The 15316-nt window shown below is 47.6% G+C and overlaps 1 protein-coding gene across 1 annotated transcript in view; it reads right to left on the bottom strand.

Annotated features, from left to right (window-relative positions):
• Positions 1-15316, bottom strand: part of frem2b (FRAS1 related extracellular matrix 2b) — an 81886-nt gene that overhangs the window by 28866 nt on the left and 37704 nt on the right. Inside the window, exons 4-6 of the mRNA XM_042064557.1 lie at positions 12019-12249; positions 7508-7633; positions 6850-7101 (exon numbers count right to left, since the gene is read on the bottom strand). Coding sequence (XP_041920491.1) covers positions 6850-7101; positions 7508-7633; positions 12019-12249 — 609 coding nt within the window. The remainder of the gene's footprint in view (positions 1-6849; positions 7102-7507; positions 7634-12018; positions 12250-15316) is intronic.

Genomic DNA, 15316 nt, shown 5'->3' with positions numbered 1-15316 from the left:
ATTCTCTTCCTCTCCCACCTCTTTTCTCTCTCTCTCTCTCTCTCTCTCTCTCTCTCTCTCATACACAAAAATGCACACACACACACACACACACACACACACACACACACACACACGGACACACAAAAATTAATCACAGGCTCCATATAGTACATACCCCTACTCAGATACACCCCACCCCCATCTCTCTCTCTCCCTCTCTCTCTCTCTCTCTCTCTCTCTCTCTCTCTCTCTCTCTCTCTCTCTCTCACACACACACACACACACACACACACACACACACACAGATACAACCCCCAAAATATAACATACACAGTCTCTCTGAACCTCCATGAGAGTGGGTTGTAATGACACCTTGAGGTCCTGACTTGTTGTTGATTTACAGATGGGTGACATCAGCCTGTAAATCCACATGCCCCGATCCGCCAGGCAGTCGAGGCAGGCCAGGCAGGCCAGGCATGTCGGTGCTTTACAGCCCAGCCGGCACCACCTCTGGCCTGCCCTTCCTTGACTGGGCCCGGCCCCGGATAGAGACACTCAGACGCGGGCGCGTCAGCAAGCATTAACACAGCAATTACCGTGGCATGAGAGGGCACGACTGCTCGCCAGTCATCGCCAGCAGATCAACACATCGCTAATACGCAGTTGTTGGGAAAGTGGGGCTGGAGGGGGTGGCAGGGGGGTGGGGGGATGGGGGGGGTCATGTATGGAGGTCCTGGAATACTTTTCTTTGTGGACTGAGCATAGTTGTGAGTGTGTGTGTGTGCTTCTGTGTGTGTCTGTGTGAGAGGGCATTGAGATGAGTGATGCGTGCCTCTTCTCTTTGTGCGTGCGTGTGTATGTGTGTGTGTACAGTATGTGCATACGTGCGTGCGTGCATGCGTGTGTGCGTGCGCATGTTTGTGCATGCGTGTGTGTGTGTGTGTATGTGTGTCTATGTCTGCTGAGTGGACTAGGGGATGATTGATGAGGGGGAGTGGCACATCTTAAAAGCTGGGTTGGCCCTCAATTTTCTTCTGATAATATCAGAGGGGACATATAAGAGGAAGCAAGTCGTACATCAACATTATAATGCTCAAATTGACTGCAGCGCTCCAGGGTTTGGAAGGCTTTTGATGTGAAGGAGTGTATACCAATGTGTATGCGTGGCTCTGTGTGTGTGTGCGTGTGTGTGTGTGTGTGTGTGTGTGTGTGTGTGTGTGTGTGTGTGTGTGTGTGTGTGTGTGTGTGTGTGCACATGTGTATGCATGCATATCTTGTTGTGTGCATGTACACATGCTCTTTGAGTGTGTAGGTCAAAGTTGCTTTACTTTAGAGAGCAGTGTACCAAACATACACGAACAAATTAGTGTGTTTGTGTTGTACCGTGTGTGTGTGTGTGTGTGTGTGTGTGTGTGTGTGTGTGTGTGTGTGTGTGTGTGTGTGTGTGTGTGTAATGACCCTACCCGTGTGGCCCCAGGGGGCCTTTTGCCTGGTCCACAGATACAGCCCCCAGACCAGACAAGGTAGAGGGGCAGCTGCTGTCACCACTGTCCACCCTGGGGAGCCACAGCACAGAGCCCCTCACAGACAGAGACAGGTGCAGCACACACAAACTACAACCCACGTAGGCGCGTGCACACAAACACACACACACACACACACTCAAGCACACTCGTTCAAGAACATCCATATATGCACATACACATGTACAGACATACAGGTTCCAGACACGACACTTTCCCAGAGACACACACACACACACACACACACACACACACACACACACACACACACACACACACGCACACACACACCTTTACTCACAGGACTGCATGATGCTAGTTTCTGAAGTGAAGCTAGTTTCATGAAGTGCTTTCTGTTTTCCTGACTTTCCCAAGTCTTTACATCAGGAATGGTTTTGCCACACAGGATCCAGTGGCTTCAGGAGAAGCATGGCGCCGTGTTATGCTGACATCATGAGAGATTTATTCTCTTCGTTGAAGGGGGAAAAAGAGGGGGATGAGGTTGCTCAGATTTCAGGTAAATGTAGCACACTGACAAGTACCAGACTGGGGCTCCAGGCTATGCATTTTTTCTTCTTTCTTTTTTTTTTCTTATTTTCTTTCTTTCTTTCTTTCTTTCTTTCTTTCTTTCTTTCTTTCTTTTTTTTTTCTTTACTCCTCCTTCTCTATTCTCCATTTGTCCACTCCAGATGGAACCAGGGATGGAAAATAAGATAACAATATAAAATGTACACAAAGCAAGTTTACACAAAGGAAGGAGGAGGCTGCATCTGCAACCCCCCCCCCCCCCTCCCTCCCCCTCCTCTCCACACACACACACGCATACTCTGATTCCCATCAGGCAAAGTCACCCTTATGAAACCAGATCACCTTGCCAAGTGATACGGCTAAGAGGCTTCAGACTGCCATTCAACTGTTCCATCATGAGCAGAGAAAAGGGTGGAGGGGATGATAACAAGAGGCCAGATCACAGCATACAGGGTGCCGACAGAGCCAATCAGCAGAGTCTCCCTTTGCTTGGCCTTAGAGTAATGAGGCTGCTGTGTTTGTCCTTGTAACAGTGTTGAGGACTAATTTGGCTGAAAATGCCACATTTACATGGTGTGCGTGTCTGAGAAAGAGTTGTTTGAGTTGATGCCAACATGCATCTTGGGTTTCTGCTGTCTCCACTGAGAGACCCTCTTTACGTTTGGAAACCAATTGTGTCTCTTTCCAAATCCAGGAGACGTACAAAGGGTGTGTGGGGAAGGGTTGTGTCTTATGCATACTTCAGCACTCACACACACACACACACACACACACTCACACACACACACACACACACTCACACACACTCACACACACACACACACTCACACACACACTCTCTCTCACACATACACACACACACACACACACACACTCACACTCACACACACACACACACACACACACACACACACACACACACACACACACACACACTCACACTCACACTCTCTCTCACACACACACACACACTCACACACACTCTCTCTCACACACACACACACACACACACACACATAAAAAGAACAGAGGATATGGAGCCTCTACCACTTCAGCCTTCTCTAGCCCGGCCTCCCCTCTCCCTCCCCTCGTGGGTATGGGAGAGAATGGGTGGCTGTGGCGTTTTTGAATGTGGGCAGGAGTGTCAGACTGGAAAGGTTAGCGGTGGGGGCATTACACTCTTGACCCCTGTGCTTTGTTCCGCCGTGACCCCGGTCCAAAATGGACTCTCGAGTGTCTAATTGTGGTGGGGAGGGTGCGAGGGGGAACCTGCACATAATCCCTGCCCAATTTACTCTCCTCTCTCAGCACAGAGGAAGCCTGGACCTCCTGCTAAGTCCAGGGCTCATTTATAAGGCCTCCGTTAAGCTGGACTTGGCCAGCACTATGCGTTTATGAGCCCTGAAGATCTGCACATAAAACGCAAGACAAAAAAGAGCTTGCAAGTCATATATTTTTTGTTCAGCCTGAGCATTCTTATTAGAGGCATCTGACAGCCATGTTAATTTCTGCCTTGGCATTCAGCTCATCAATGACTGGCATTGAGGTTTGCACTCTGGGTTAAGAAAGTAAACCAAATCTTCAGCCTTCACCATGGCGCCGAGGTCCATAAACAGAGGAGGTTCACAGGTGGCCAACACATCGTCAAATATTTAAAAGAACCTGTTCTCGGCCGTTGACCTTCCGGCCGGACGTGGCTGCTGTCTACTGTTTCAGTTGCCTTTTGTTGAGAGGGCGTACGGAGCTCCATGGAACGCTCAGCAGTATTTTGGGGGCTGTCAGCAGTATTCGGCGCAGACACGAGTTCGCACCCCATTAAACCTCGACCCATCAGCTCAACAGTCCAACAGCTGTCCCCGGACACCCAGAAGTGTAGGGAGGAGGGAGGGGGGGTTTGGGGGTGTGGGGCGGGTCAAAGTTGGACACGCACGGAATCTTGTGTTACACTGAAGTAAAGTAAGGCGAGGAAGCATCCCTGGCACGCTCGCTCCTATATATGGGGAGTTGGGCCAGGAGTGTACTGTCTCTCTCTCTCTCTCTCTCTCTCTCTCTCTCTGTCTCTTTCTCTCTCTCTCTCTCACACACACACACACTTAACTTAACTCTGCTTGTGTCAGCTCCCACAGGAAAACAACTTAAGAACAAACTCACACTAGTGTAAGGACAAGATGTTTTCAAAGCCTCAGAAGGTGAAACAGACAAGGATTATCAATCACTCAATAGAATGAGGGAGAAATATCTAGTGTCTGTGCTATGTTCCAAAGTTATTTTCACAAATTCTGTTGTGGTGTTTTAGGCAAGGGGTTGTAGGCCTTGGATTGGGCTGCTTTTCAAGGGGCCATTAACTAAACAAAGGATGAGTGCTGAGGCTGTCAATAAAAGTGCGAAGAAAAGAAAAGAACGTGGAGACTCGGTCAATAAACCGGATGCTTTTGTGCTTCGCCTAGGAGTTAGTTTACATTCCACCGTGACCTCCCTCTGAGTGCGGATAATGACTAAAATTACAGCAGACACCTTCAAAACAAGCATTGTGCGTGTGTGTGTATATACATGAAAGTGTAGTGTAAACTGAAATGTGTGTGTGTGTGTACATTCAGTAAGATGAAAACAAATAGAGCCGGCATATAAGAGAGTGGAGGGTGGTCCCTGTTCAAGTGGGCACGGTCAATTGCTCCTAGTGGTGGAACTGCTTAGAGAGATAAGTGGGGTGTGAGGAGAAGAATATGGCACTCTAGAACATTCCATTATCTTTCCCTTCGTTTGTCTGTTGAGAGGAGTTTAGAGGTGAGATCGGTACGATGGGCCACCAGGAGAGAAAGGACGGGCATATCGAGCCCGGCTCTGACCACTTCAATTACCTTTAGATAAGAAACAACAATAAACACGCACATCCTCGAAAGGAAGCGTTTTTTTATCGCACAATTAATTCTTCCATCGGCCCGGGAAGGGAAGCCAGAGATTTGCATCACCCCAATTATCTCGCTTCAAAAGGGATTTTGATGCCTTTAAAAATGAAGATTCAGCGATTATGGTGGCTCTTTCAACTCCAGTGTACCTTGAATCGGTGGTGTGTGTGTGTGTGTGTGTGTCCATGTGTGTGAGTGTGTGTGTGTGTGTGTGTGTGTGTGTGTGTGTAAATGTGTGGGAGTGGGAGTGTGTGTGCGAGAGAGAGAGAGAGAGAGAGAGAGAGGAGAGAGAGAGAGAGAGAGAGAGAGAGAGAGAGAGAGAGAGAGAGAGAGAGAGAGAACAAGAGAAATAGAGAATGTGTGGGGAAAAAGAGAGAGATAGAATGCAGAGAAAGACATAGAATGTGTGTGTGTGTGTGTGTGTGTGTGTGTGTGTGTGTGTGTGTGTGTGTGAGAGAGCGAGAGAGAGAGAGAGAGCGAGAGAGAGAGAGAGAGAGAGAGAGAGAGAGAGAGAGATGACTGGGGAGATAGGGAGGCAAGCCCTGGAGGTGGTGTTAAACAAAGAGGCATGGGGAGAGGAGATATGCCAGAGAATCACCTCCAGCCTCCAGACACACCCTGAAGATGGGCGATATGGGCTACCCCCACAGGCACTACAAAACACACACCTTCAACTATGAGTGCACACACACACACACACACACACACACACACACACACACACACACTCACACACACACACTCTCACACACACACACACACAAACTTTCAAATGTGCCAAACACATACTGTACTTTTCAGCTCTTTTGCATTTTCTTACAAAGAGACTATGTCTGCACAGTGTGAAAACATCGACTAGACCTTTCAACTTTGTACTTTCTGATGTGCGTGTAATGAATCTCTAAATCCCATGAGGCCGTCAGTAGCACAATTAAAAAACAACAACCATAACACAACAACACCAGCCACTTCATTTGTAGAATAGTACACTAATTCAAATGATGCCTGAGGAGTGTGTGTGGGTTTGTCTGCAATTGTGTGTGTGTGTGTTTGTGTGTGTGTGTGTGTGTGTGCCCTACAACAGTGTGTGCGTTTTCTCTTTTGGTTTTCATGCCTCACAAATCACTTTTTAAAGACCCCCTTTTCCAACACACACATTTTTCTTCAATACAAATCTCTCATATGAATTCAGGGTTCATTCCCGCATTGCAGTAGACCTTGACAGCACAATAACCCCCGGCTTTGGGATGAAGCGTCTCACCTAAATATCCTATTTGTCATTCAGGCAACGATTCATACCCAAAAAAATATGTACTTCAAACTTAAAAGTTCTACCTGATGTTATTTTCCACCTGATTAGGTTTTGGCACACATAACATCCTACCTAGCGACCTATGCTAACTGCATCTCTCTGTTCTCCAGTGACCTTGTCCCATGATACACCTCATCTCCTCGCCACCTATCACCTTCTTCTCATTGAGTCAGATAGAGGGCAGCTTAAAATACAGACAGGGAGCCCTAAGCCCTCAATGGTCAATGGTCAAGTTCATCTTTAACAATCCTCTGTGCCTCCCTCTCTGAACTGTCAATAAGTAAACACCCTCTTACTGTACATGCATTGTCAGTTATGGACTAGTTGCCACAGAGCGCTTGAAGGATTGTAGGAGCCACATATACCAAATCACTGTTTTCGAGACTTGGATTAGTAGAGTAAGTTCAGGTAAGTGGTCAGTTGTTTGGCATGAATGCAATTCTGAGGTCATTTCAACCACCTGTGGCCCACCCTGCACTGTGTAGACTCAGGACAGTTGTTGACTGCATGGGGCAGGCATTTGTTACTATTTGCTTGGGAAGGGTCAAAATAAGGTCAAAGGTCAGCCGAGGTCAAAGGTCAAGCCCAGAGGCCTTACCGTCATCCATGTCGGGCAGGATGGTCACCCGGGCGCAGGGGAACTCGGAGCCCAGGCGGCCGCCCATGGGCATGCTGAGGGTCACGTTGAAGCTCTCCTCCGGCTCGTAGAGCGAGTCGTCGATGATGACCACACGGCACGGCTTTTCCGTCTCGTCCTTGTCGAAGCGCACCATGCTGTTGTGCTCTTCCGGACGCGAGATGTAGTCGGAGTAAGAGAGCACAGTCGTTGGCACCGTACCCGTGGCCGTCGCTGAACACAGGGAAACACAGCAGAGCCGGACATCACATATGGTCTCAGAGTGATAATATGGACAGTGCTGTGGTCTCTACATGCTGGTGAGCTGTGGATGTGTATGTAGGCCATGACAAAAATGACATTATTAATAAATCATATGATAGTGTATTATGTATAGCATTATATGCATGCAATAATTTACATTATTTATATGCAATGTTCTATTTACATTATTTATCATTATTTTATTTTATTTGGGGATTAAATGTATATCTGAGAGCAAACTTGTACAGAGCACTTCATCAACATACTGCACCACAGTCACTGGAATAAACACACACAAACACATACACACCCTCTCTCACTGTCTCGGTTGCACACACACAAACACACACACACACACACACACACACACACACACCTTGCTGGGTGAAGCAGAGGACCATGAGCTCCTGGCTGACGTCTCCGCTGCGCCTGACGGGGATGAGCAGCTCTCCGATGTCCTCCTCTATGGTGTAGGTGTCCGAGGGGATGAACACGGTGGACTCTGCAGGAGAGGGGTGAACAGAGACACCAACCATCATTCATCTTTATGCCAACACAGGGGAAAAGTTACCACAGCTTCGATGGGCCAGGCTGGTGGCTGGGATGTGTCGTATTAGAGAGGACCTTTATTGGTCCAGGTGTGGAGTGGATATCAGTGTTAAGAGAAAATAAAGAAGATATACTGTATACCCAGACAGCACAGAAATGTACAGATATAGAAATGTACAAACACAGAAAAGTGCAGACAGAAATGTAAAGGTGAAGGTAAAAATAAGTGCGGTTTAGCAGACGCTTTTGTGTCTGACAAAGCACGAAACCATGCTATAAAATTGGGCATTTTGTCTCAGACATTTCAAAGGTACAGACAAAACTCCTTCAATTTGCATGGAAATGGCTACGATTTCCAGACAGAAACAACATTACGCTCAAGATGGAGAGAGAGAAGAATAATACATCCTGAGAGTGACTCTGTGGGACTAATAAGGAGCGAGGCCTTTCCGATACGTTGCCCACCTCTGTCCACCCCATCTCTCCCCCTCTCCTCCTGTTGTGCATGCACAACCTTTGATCAAACTGTCCGCCTGTTTCCTGGCTTATCAGACTGCACTCAGCCCTGGCACAGGCACACCGATAACCGTCATCAGAGCTCACAAAGAAACAACTCCTCCAACCCTGAAGGCGAAAAGCGCTGTGGGTCCCTCGCAGTGGAGAACGAGGGAAAAAAAGAGGGGGAGAGAATGGTGTGTGTGAGGTGAGGAAGGGGACGACGGATGGTGAGGTGTCACTGTGTGTGTGTCGGTGCGATAGGAAAAACTAACAAATGCCCCCAAGGCCCTGAGTGAGGAACGGACTGGACTAAAGATGCGTTTAATCTTCCGTTTGGTTTGTGAGTCACGCCGAACGAGAGAGAGAACAGAGAGAGAGACAGAGAGACATCGCAAATGTCATGAATGATTCAGATGTGGAAGCCATGACTCCTGCTGATCAGCCATTTTACACACACACACACACACATGAAGTGTGTGCATAATTGTGTTTAAATGTTTTCCTTTCATTTTGTTATTTGTGGTTTCTCATCTAACCTCCCCCTCATTTTCTTTCTTCCTGTTTCTCATCCCTTCTTCCCCCCTTCATCTCTTCCTCTATCTCTATCTCCTCTCTCCCACTCTTTATCAAGCCTTGTTTAATCTTCGCTCAACCTCTCTTCCTTTCACATCTTTCTCTCTTATCCTCTCCTTTCTCCCTCTCCTATATCCTTTCTCTCTCTCTCTCTCTCTCTCTCCACCCCTCCCCCCCTCATTCTCTGTCTCTGTCAAGTTAGACTTGTCCACACTAAGAAAGTAAACAGAGAAGGCAGGTTCTCTTCCTCTTCCCTCCCTTGTCCTCCTCCTCTCCCCCATATGCTCTCCTCCTCTCCTCTTCTATCCCCCTCTCCTCTCTTCCCCCTGTCCTCTCCTCTCCACTTCTATCCCCCTCCTCTCTTCCCCCTTTCCTACCCTCTCCTCTCCTCCCTACTCTTATCCCCCTCTTCTCTCCCCTCCTCTCCTGTCTTCTCCAGGGCAGGCTGGCACGGCTGCAGAGCTGGGCGTCCAGGAGCTGAGTACCGGCAGGCACTTGTGATCCCTGAGCTCTGCTCTCTCTCTCTCTCTTGCTCTCAGGCTGCCCTGCCTCTCTGACACATAAACGAGGTGTCAGCCTCCCAGTGCAAGCCTTACACATCATCCTCCCTTAGACACACACACACACACACACACACACACACACACATGCATGCACATACACACGCACACATACACACACACGCATGCACACACACACACACACACACACACACACACACACACACACACACACACACACACACACTCCCCCTCCTATCCTACTCTCAGCTTCAGCTTTCAGCTAAGCCCCTGAGGGGGTCTCTCAGCACCAATTATGGACTGAGAAACAAGCAGGACAACAGCTCAGGAGTTTGCGAGGCTAAGCTGGCATCTTAATGGCACTGCTGTAGGTTGCCATCTATTCCCCTCTGCAATCCATTCCTGCTTCACTGCACTGCCATCTCGCATGACACAAACAACACTAGGTGCTTTATATTCATGCACTATACAGTACCAATTGACTACATGCCCACAGTATATGCTGCATTGCATGTGTAGAGAGGTCTTACTGTTAGGTTCTCTACTTACTGTTTTCTATTCAGCCTATATCCTTATCTCACTCCACTCCTTGTTTCTTTCTGTATTCCTTCTTCCGATTTTCTTAACCCTGTGTGTGGTGTGTGTGTGTGTGTGTGTGTGTGTGTGTTAGAGAGAGTGTGAGTGTGTGTGTGTGTGTGTGTGTGTGTGTGTGTGTGTGTGTGTGTGTGTGTGTGTGTGTGTGTGTGTGTGTGTGTGTGTGTGTGAGAGAGAGAGAGAGAGAGAGTGAGTGAGTGTTTGTGTTTGTGTGCATGCGCAAGACACCTTTTTTGTATGTGTCTGCATGTGTGTATATGTGTTTGTGTAAAAACACTGCATTTTATTACTGAGAGGGTTTTGCATTTACTGAGGTATTTTATGACAGCTGAGATTTACTTGGTTGCCTCCTTAATGACTAAATGCAGTATCTCAGCAGTCTTAGGTCTGAGTGTGTTACGCTAACCTGTCAGTTCTAAGACAGGCTTTCATGTAGCATCAGAGACACTGTGCCTGACATTCCTTTGATTTGCCCCCCCTGGGGTGTACAACTTCATAACAATTTATTAAGCGACAAAAATCCTGCTTGTATGACATTTGGTGATGTGATTATTCTGTAAACAGCAGGACTGCCACAAAATATGAATTTTCTTCCTAAAAACAGACAATTTTTAGCAACATATGATTTCTCAGGGGATATTCTTGTTGTTTCTAAGACTAGATTCACACCTGTGTAATTTCTCAGCTCTGTCTATCCATATTTTGTACATGTGTGAATATGTCAGTTCTGAGAGTGTTTGAGAACTTGTTTGTCTTAATATAACAAGCACTTACTATGTACTTCCATGCCTACCCCTCCTTCAAATCTTATATGGACACTTTTCATGAACATTTTATTACTCTACTGCAAACTCGGATTCTTTCCCTCTTCTGTTCGTTTTTGTAAAATCAAACATGATACAATTACAGCCAAACACTTTACAAGCATATGAGATCTCAAAAATCTATTGAATTAGTGATTGTTTCACGCTGATGATAATTTCGAGAAAGTATGATCTATAAAGAGTGAATGGTGAGTAAATAGAAAACCAGAAGAAAAGAACACATGTGTTCACTGTCAGACAGACAAGAAGGAAACAAAAACACATATGGAAATAAACAGAGACAGACAAGCTGACATCTTGTACAGACAGACAGACAGAAAGACAGACAGACAGTTACTCAGACAGACCGACAGGAAGGCAGGCAAACAGACAGAGAAACAGGCAGAAAGACAGATAGCATGTGCTGGCCCCTGGACTCTCTGCTGGCGCCTGGCTGCTAGTCGACGGAACCGCCGCTCTGCTGTGTGTGTGTGTGTGTGTGTGTGTGTGTGTGTGTGTGTGTGTGTGTGTGTGTGTGTGTGTGTGTGTTGTGACTGATGAGGATTTCATGCTATGATTAAGATGCAGTCCAGTGTGCAGGCCATGCAGGGTCTGGAGCTGGAGCTGAGGGTGTGAGGGAGGCACACACTCTTACAGACAGCCCCCACTAACAAGCCCCACATGGAGGAAGGGGAGGAAGGGGATGGGGGCAGTGCGGGGCAGGGGGGTGAGAGCTCACACTCAGCCAGGCCAGAACACAGGCTGACATCTCACATCCCAACTCCAACTTGTTGTTGTGGACAGAAGCTTTACATTTGACCCTTTCCCCCTCTGTTTGTGAGTTGTTATTTTCTGTTGCTGTATATGCTGGCAGAGCACGGATAGGAGCAGCTTCTGTTTTAGACTTTACGTATTGCTGCCCTGTCCAAACTGGGTGCAGAGTCTGTAAATGAAATATTAGCACCTGTCCACCGGCCACCAGCCAGTTCAAGCGCAACAATAAAATATAACGGACCATAAAAAAAGCTGTGGAAAACCAATGCAGTAATTCCTTGCCACACTTGGCCCGTGACTGCAGACGGAGCAATATTAAGGAGATTGCCACTGGGAGATAGTAATGACTATGTGGCTTAAAGTAATATTCTCCTCAAATTTGATACCGTTTTGACAGCTAGTTTTTATTTCCAGTAATATCCAGTAGGTGAGTGGGGTTTAGCAAATACTTTTCCCTCATTGGTCATCTGGATTTTAGAGCATAAAAGGCTGATAAAATGGACATTTTGGGCTCTCAAGAACTGTCCTTTTGAAGGACTGCTGGGAGGGTTGTTTAATAGAGAACAGGTGCTCACCGTCGCCTGGGTCAACAATCTCCACAGTGGCCACCTCAGGGAACTCCAGAGCGCCCATGACCGGCTCGGACAGAACAATCTGGAAGGTCTCCGACTGCTCGTACTCGTTGTCACTCAGGATGCGCACCTTCCAGGTGGCGGTGGTCTGCCCTGGGTTAAACTGTACCTGCTTCTGGGCCTTGCCCCGGAAGTCCTTGTCTCTCTTCGCTGTGCCGTCCTTAGTGCCAATGCCTGAGGAGAGAGATGAAAGAAGATGAGAGGAAAAGAGAAAGAGAGAAAGAGTAAGAAAAAAAAATCAGCCAAAAATTGGTAGAGGCAAATATTTTGATCTCCTTTCTACAGGCATCTGGACAACAGGGTATGATTCACTGAGGAAGTGTGCTATTAAAACATTTACACACGATGATGTTGCTTCCCATCCTGAAGGCAAAGTGTAGAGGTGGAGGACTCCGTAGGCACTAATATTTTATGTCTGTTTGTTTTTTAATATGCCTTCAGAAATCAGTCCACTTTCACCATTTAGCATCGAGCTAATGCCAATGTAGCCACTAATTACTTTGGACAGACCAATCCACATCAAAGGAAAGTGTATTTTCAAATTTAAATGAGGGATGTGCTTTTAGGAGTAGAATCCACGACCGGAGATGCTAACTGTTTTAGCAGTGAAAAAACCCCACATGTGATGCAACTGCACTGCAATGACACCCTCTGATTCGCTCGCCGTGTGCCAGAAGGAGAGGCCCTGGCTTCCTATTAGGCAGTGACAACGACCGCGATTTGACAACGTGCCCCGACAGCCAAAGATATTTGCCTTGCCGTCAGTCAACAGGGTGTCCGTGGGTGGTGGCACCCAATCAGCTCTGACCTGATTCTTCTCAACCCCCCCCCCCTTCCCACCCACACCACATCCACCTCTCTTCCTGAAGAAGAGTAGGAGGAACCACCACCTACGCCTTTTTGGATTGTTGTGCCCACACTTCTGTTTTGGTAGTGGGTGGTGGTGGGGGTACCTGTGAAGGGAATGGAGACTGCACCAGCATGAAACCAATACACACACATACACACAGAGACTCACACACACAGAGCACACTCAGCAGGAGGGCACCAGTAAATAAAACATTACTGCGCGCATCTTGCCAGTCACATGGGTCAGTTATGGGGGGTGGGGGGCAAAGTGGAGATGAATAAACAGGAATAAGCAGGGTGGAGGAGTGGAGGAGTGGAGGAGTGGAGGAGTGGAGGACCACTGAAAACCTGGGGAGCCGCCCTCGTTAAGGAGCTACTTTGGGAACTTCTTCCAGCGTAGAGTAGGGGGTTGAGATGGAGTGATGGGGGGATTGGATGTGCTAAGAGAGAGAGAGAGAGTAATGGAGAGAGAAGAGAAAGGAGGAGGAGGATAGGATCCAAAACTTCTTTCTTTGAGGAAAATGAAGGAAAAAGCAGGAGGGCTTTGATATAGCAGAACAAGAGTCAACAAAAGTAAGGAGGAGAAGGAAAAAAATTCCCACTGATCCCATCCCCAACACACATACTACACACACACACACATACTACACACACACACACACATACTACACACACACACACACATACCACACACACACACACACATACTACACACACACACACACACACATACTACACACACACACACACACACATACTACACACACACACACACACATTGAGTTTTTTTCTCTGTAAAGAGAACCAAATTGAATGGAATCGAATTAGCTCAATGGAGCTCCAGACTCCACACCTTCAAAGGGCATATGTCGGGTGGAGGCCTGCGTGCGCTGCCGTTCAATCCCAGTCTCCCTCTCAGTGGGGTGGAGTCTCTTTCTGCCTCCCACCCGCCTCTCTCCCAGCTGCTACCTGCCGCGCGCACAAAATGGGCCACCGAAAATATTCTAGAAAATGTCTATCTTCCCTTTATTTCTCTCTTCTCTCTCCCCCCCCCCCCCTTTTTTTTCGACTTTACTCATGGCTGCTTTTCATCGGCATTTCAGCAGGGTGTGGGGAAAGGGTAAAAACGTCCTCACGCTCGCTCGGCTGGGGGTGGAGGCTTCAGCTTTCACGTCCTTCCAAGTCTCTTATCAGACGAGCGTTAGCTAGCACTGCGCCGCGCGAGCGCTAATGCCAGATAGCCAGGCACGGCTCAGCTTGGTCCCGGGCCCTGCCCAGCCGGCTGTGCACACGCACGCCTGTCTGTGAGCTCTTTGTTCTTGTGGGGTCGTAATCAGGCTCTCTCTTTCTTTTTCTAAGCCCCCCCCCCCCCCCCCAACCCTCATGATGTCTAAGGTCACCCTGCAAACAGGGAGGACTCCAGCAGTCTGATCCCGACACAGAGGTTTAGTCTGGGGCAGAACTGGCCCCTGATCTCCACATAAAGGGGCTATAGTGTCAGGGTCGATCGCTATCTGGGATGCTCCCAAGGTGAGCCTGATTCTCTCTCATGACCTTCACTGGTCATGCCGGAGGTCAGAGCTTATGGAGAAAGTGTGTGTGTGTGTGGGTTGGGGGGGGGGGGGGGGGGGGGGGGGGGGGGGGTGCTCACCACATGTTCAGCCTCCAGTTCACCCTCACAAAGCAACAGAATGCACAGTAACTGCATGGCAGGGTTCTCTGTCCCACTGTTCTGATGTTGAAGGGCAAGCCAGTCTTCAATATGCAGTGTGCACATATTCAACATACTGTATTCAGAGTGTACATACGGCACACATGGCAATACTAGCCTTGTTATGCTTTAGAAGGGCGAGATGCTATCACAATCAATGGAAAACTAAAGAACATAATAAGTCTCTACTGATGACTTATTTATATACTGATTGAGCATACATATTTCAGCTAATGATGTCATGAACATAAATGTATAAACATAGCTTGCACTGCAGTGTGCAGTCAACCTATTTCAGTAGTGAAAAGCACCCTGTTCAAACTGAAAAAAAAACATTCAGTTCACGCCAAGACTCATAAAAATCTAAACTGGAATAAAGTGAATAAAGGAGCATTAATGTACACTATACAGACAGAAGAATTGAAAGTCTGGCATTACACCCATAAGAACTTCAAAGACATCTCGTTCTGAATCCATAGGTATTAGTATGGAGTTGGTCCCCTCTTTGCAGCTGTAACATCTTCTACTCTTTTGGGAAGGATTTTCCCAAGATTTTAAATATCTGCAATCTTTTGCCCATTCGTTCAGAAGAGCATTTGTGAGGTCAAGCACTGATGTTGGACAGGAAGGCCTGGATTGTAGTCTCTCTTCTACAGTAGTTCACCCCAAAGGTGTTTGATG

This window comes from Alosa sapidissima, chromosome 15 (assembly GCF_018492685.1).
Source record: "Alosa sapidissima isolate fAloSap1 chromosome 15, fAloSap1.pri, whole genome shotgun sequence".
Classification (NCBI taxonomy): domain Eukaryota; kingdom Metazoa; phylum Chordata; class Actinopteri; order Clupeiformes; family Clupeidae; genus Alosa; species Alosa sapidissima.
Note: the sequence above shows the minus strand (reverse complement) of the source record. Positions and strands in the feature narration are given on the sequence as shown.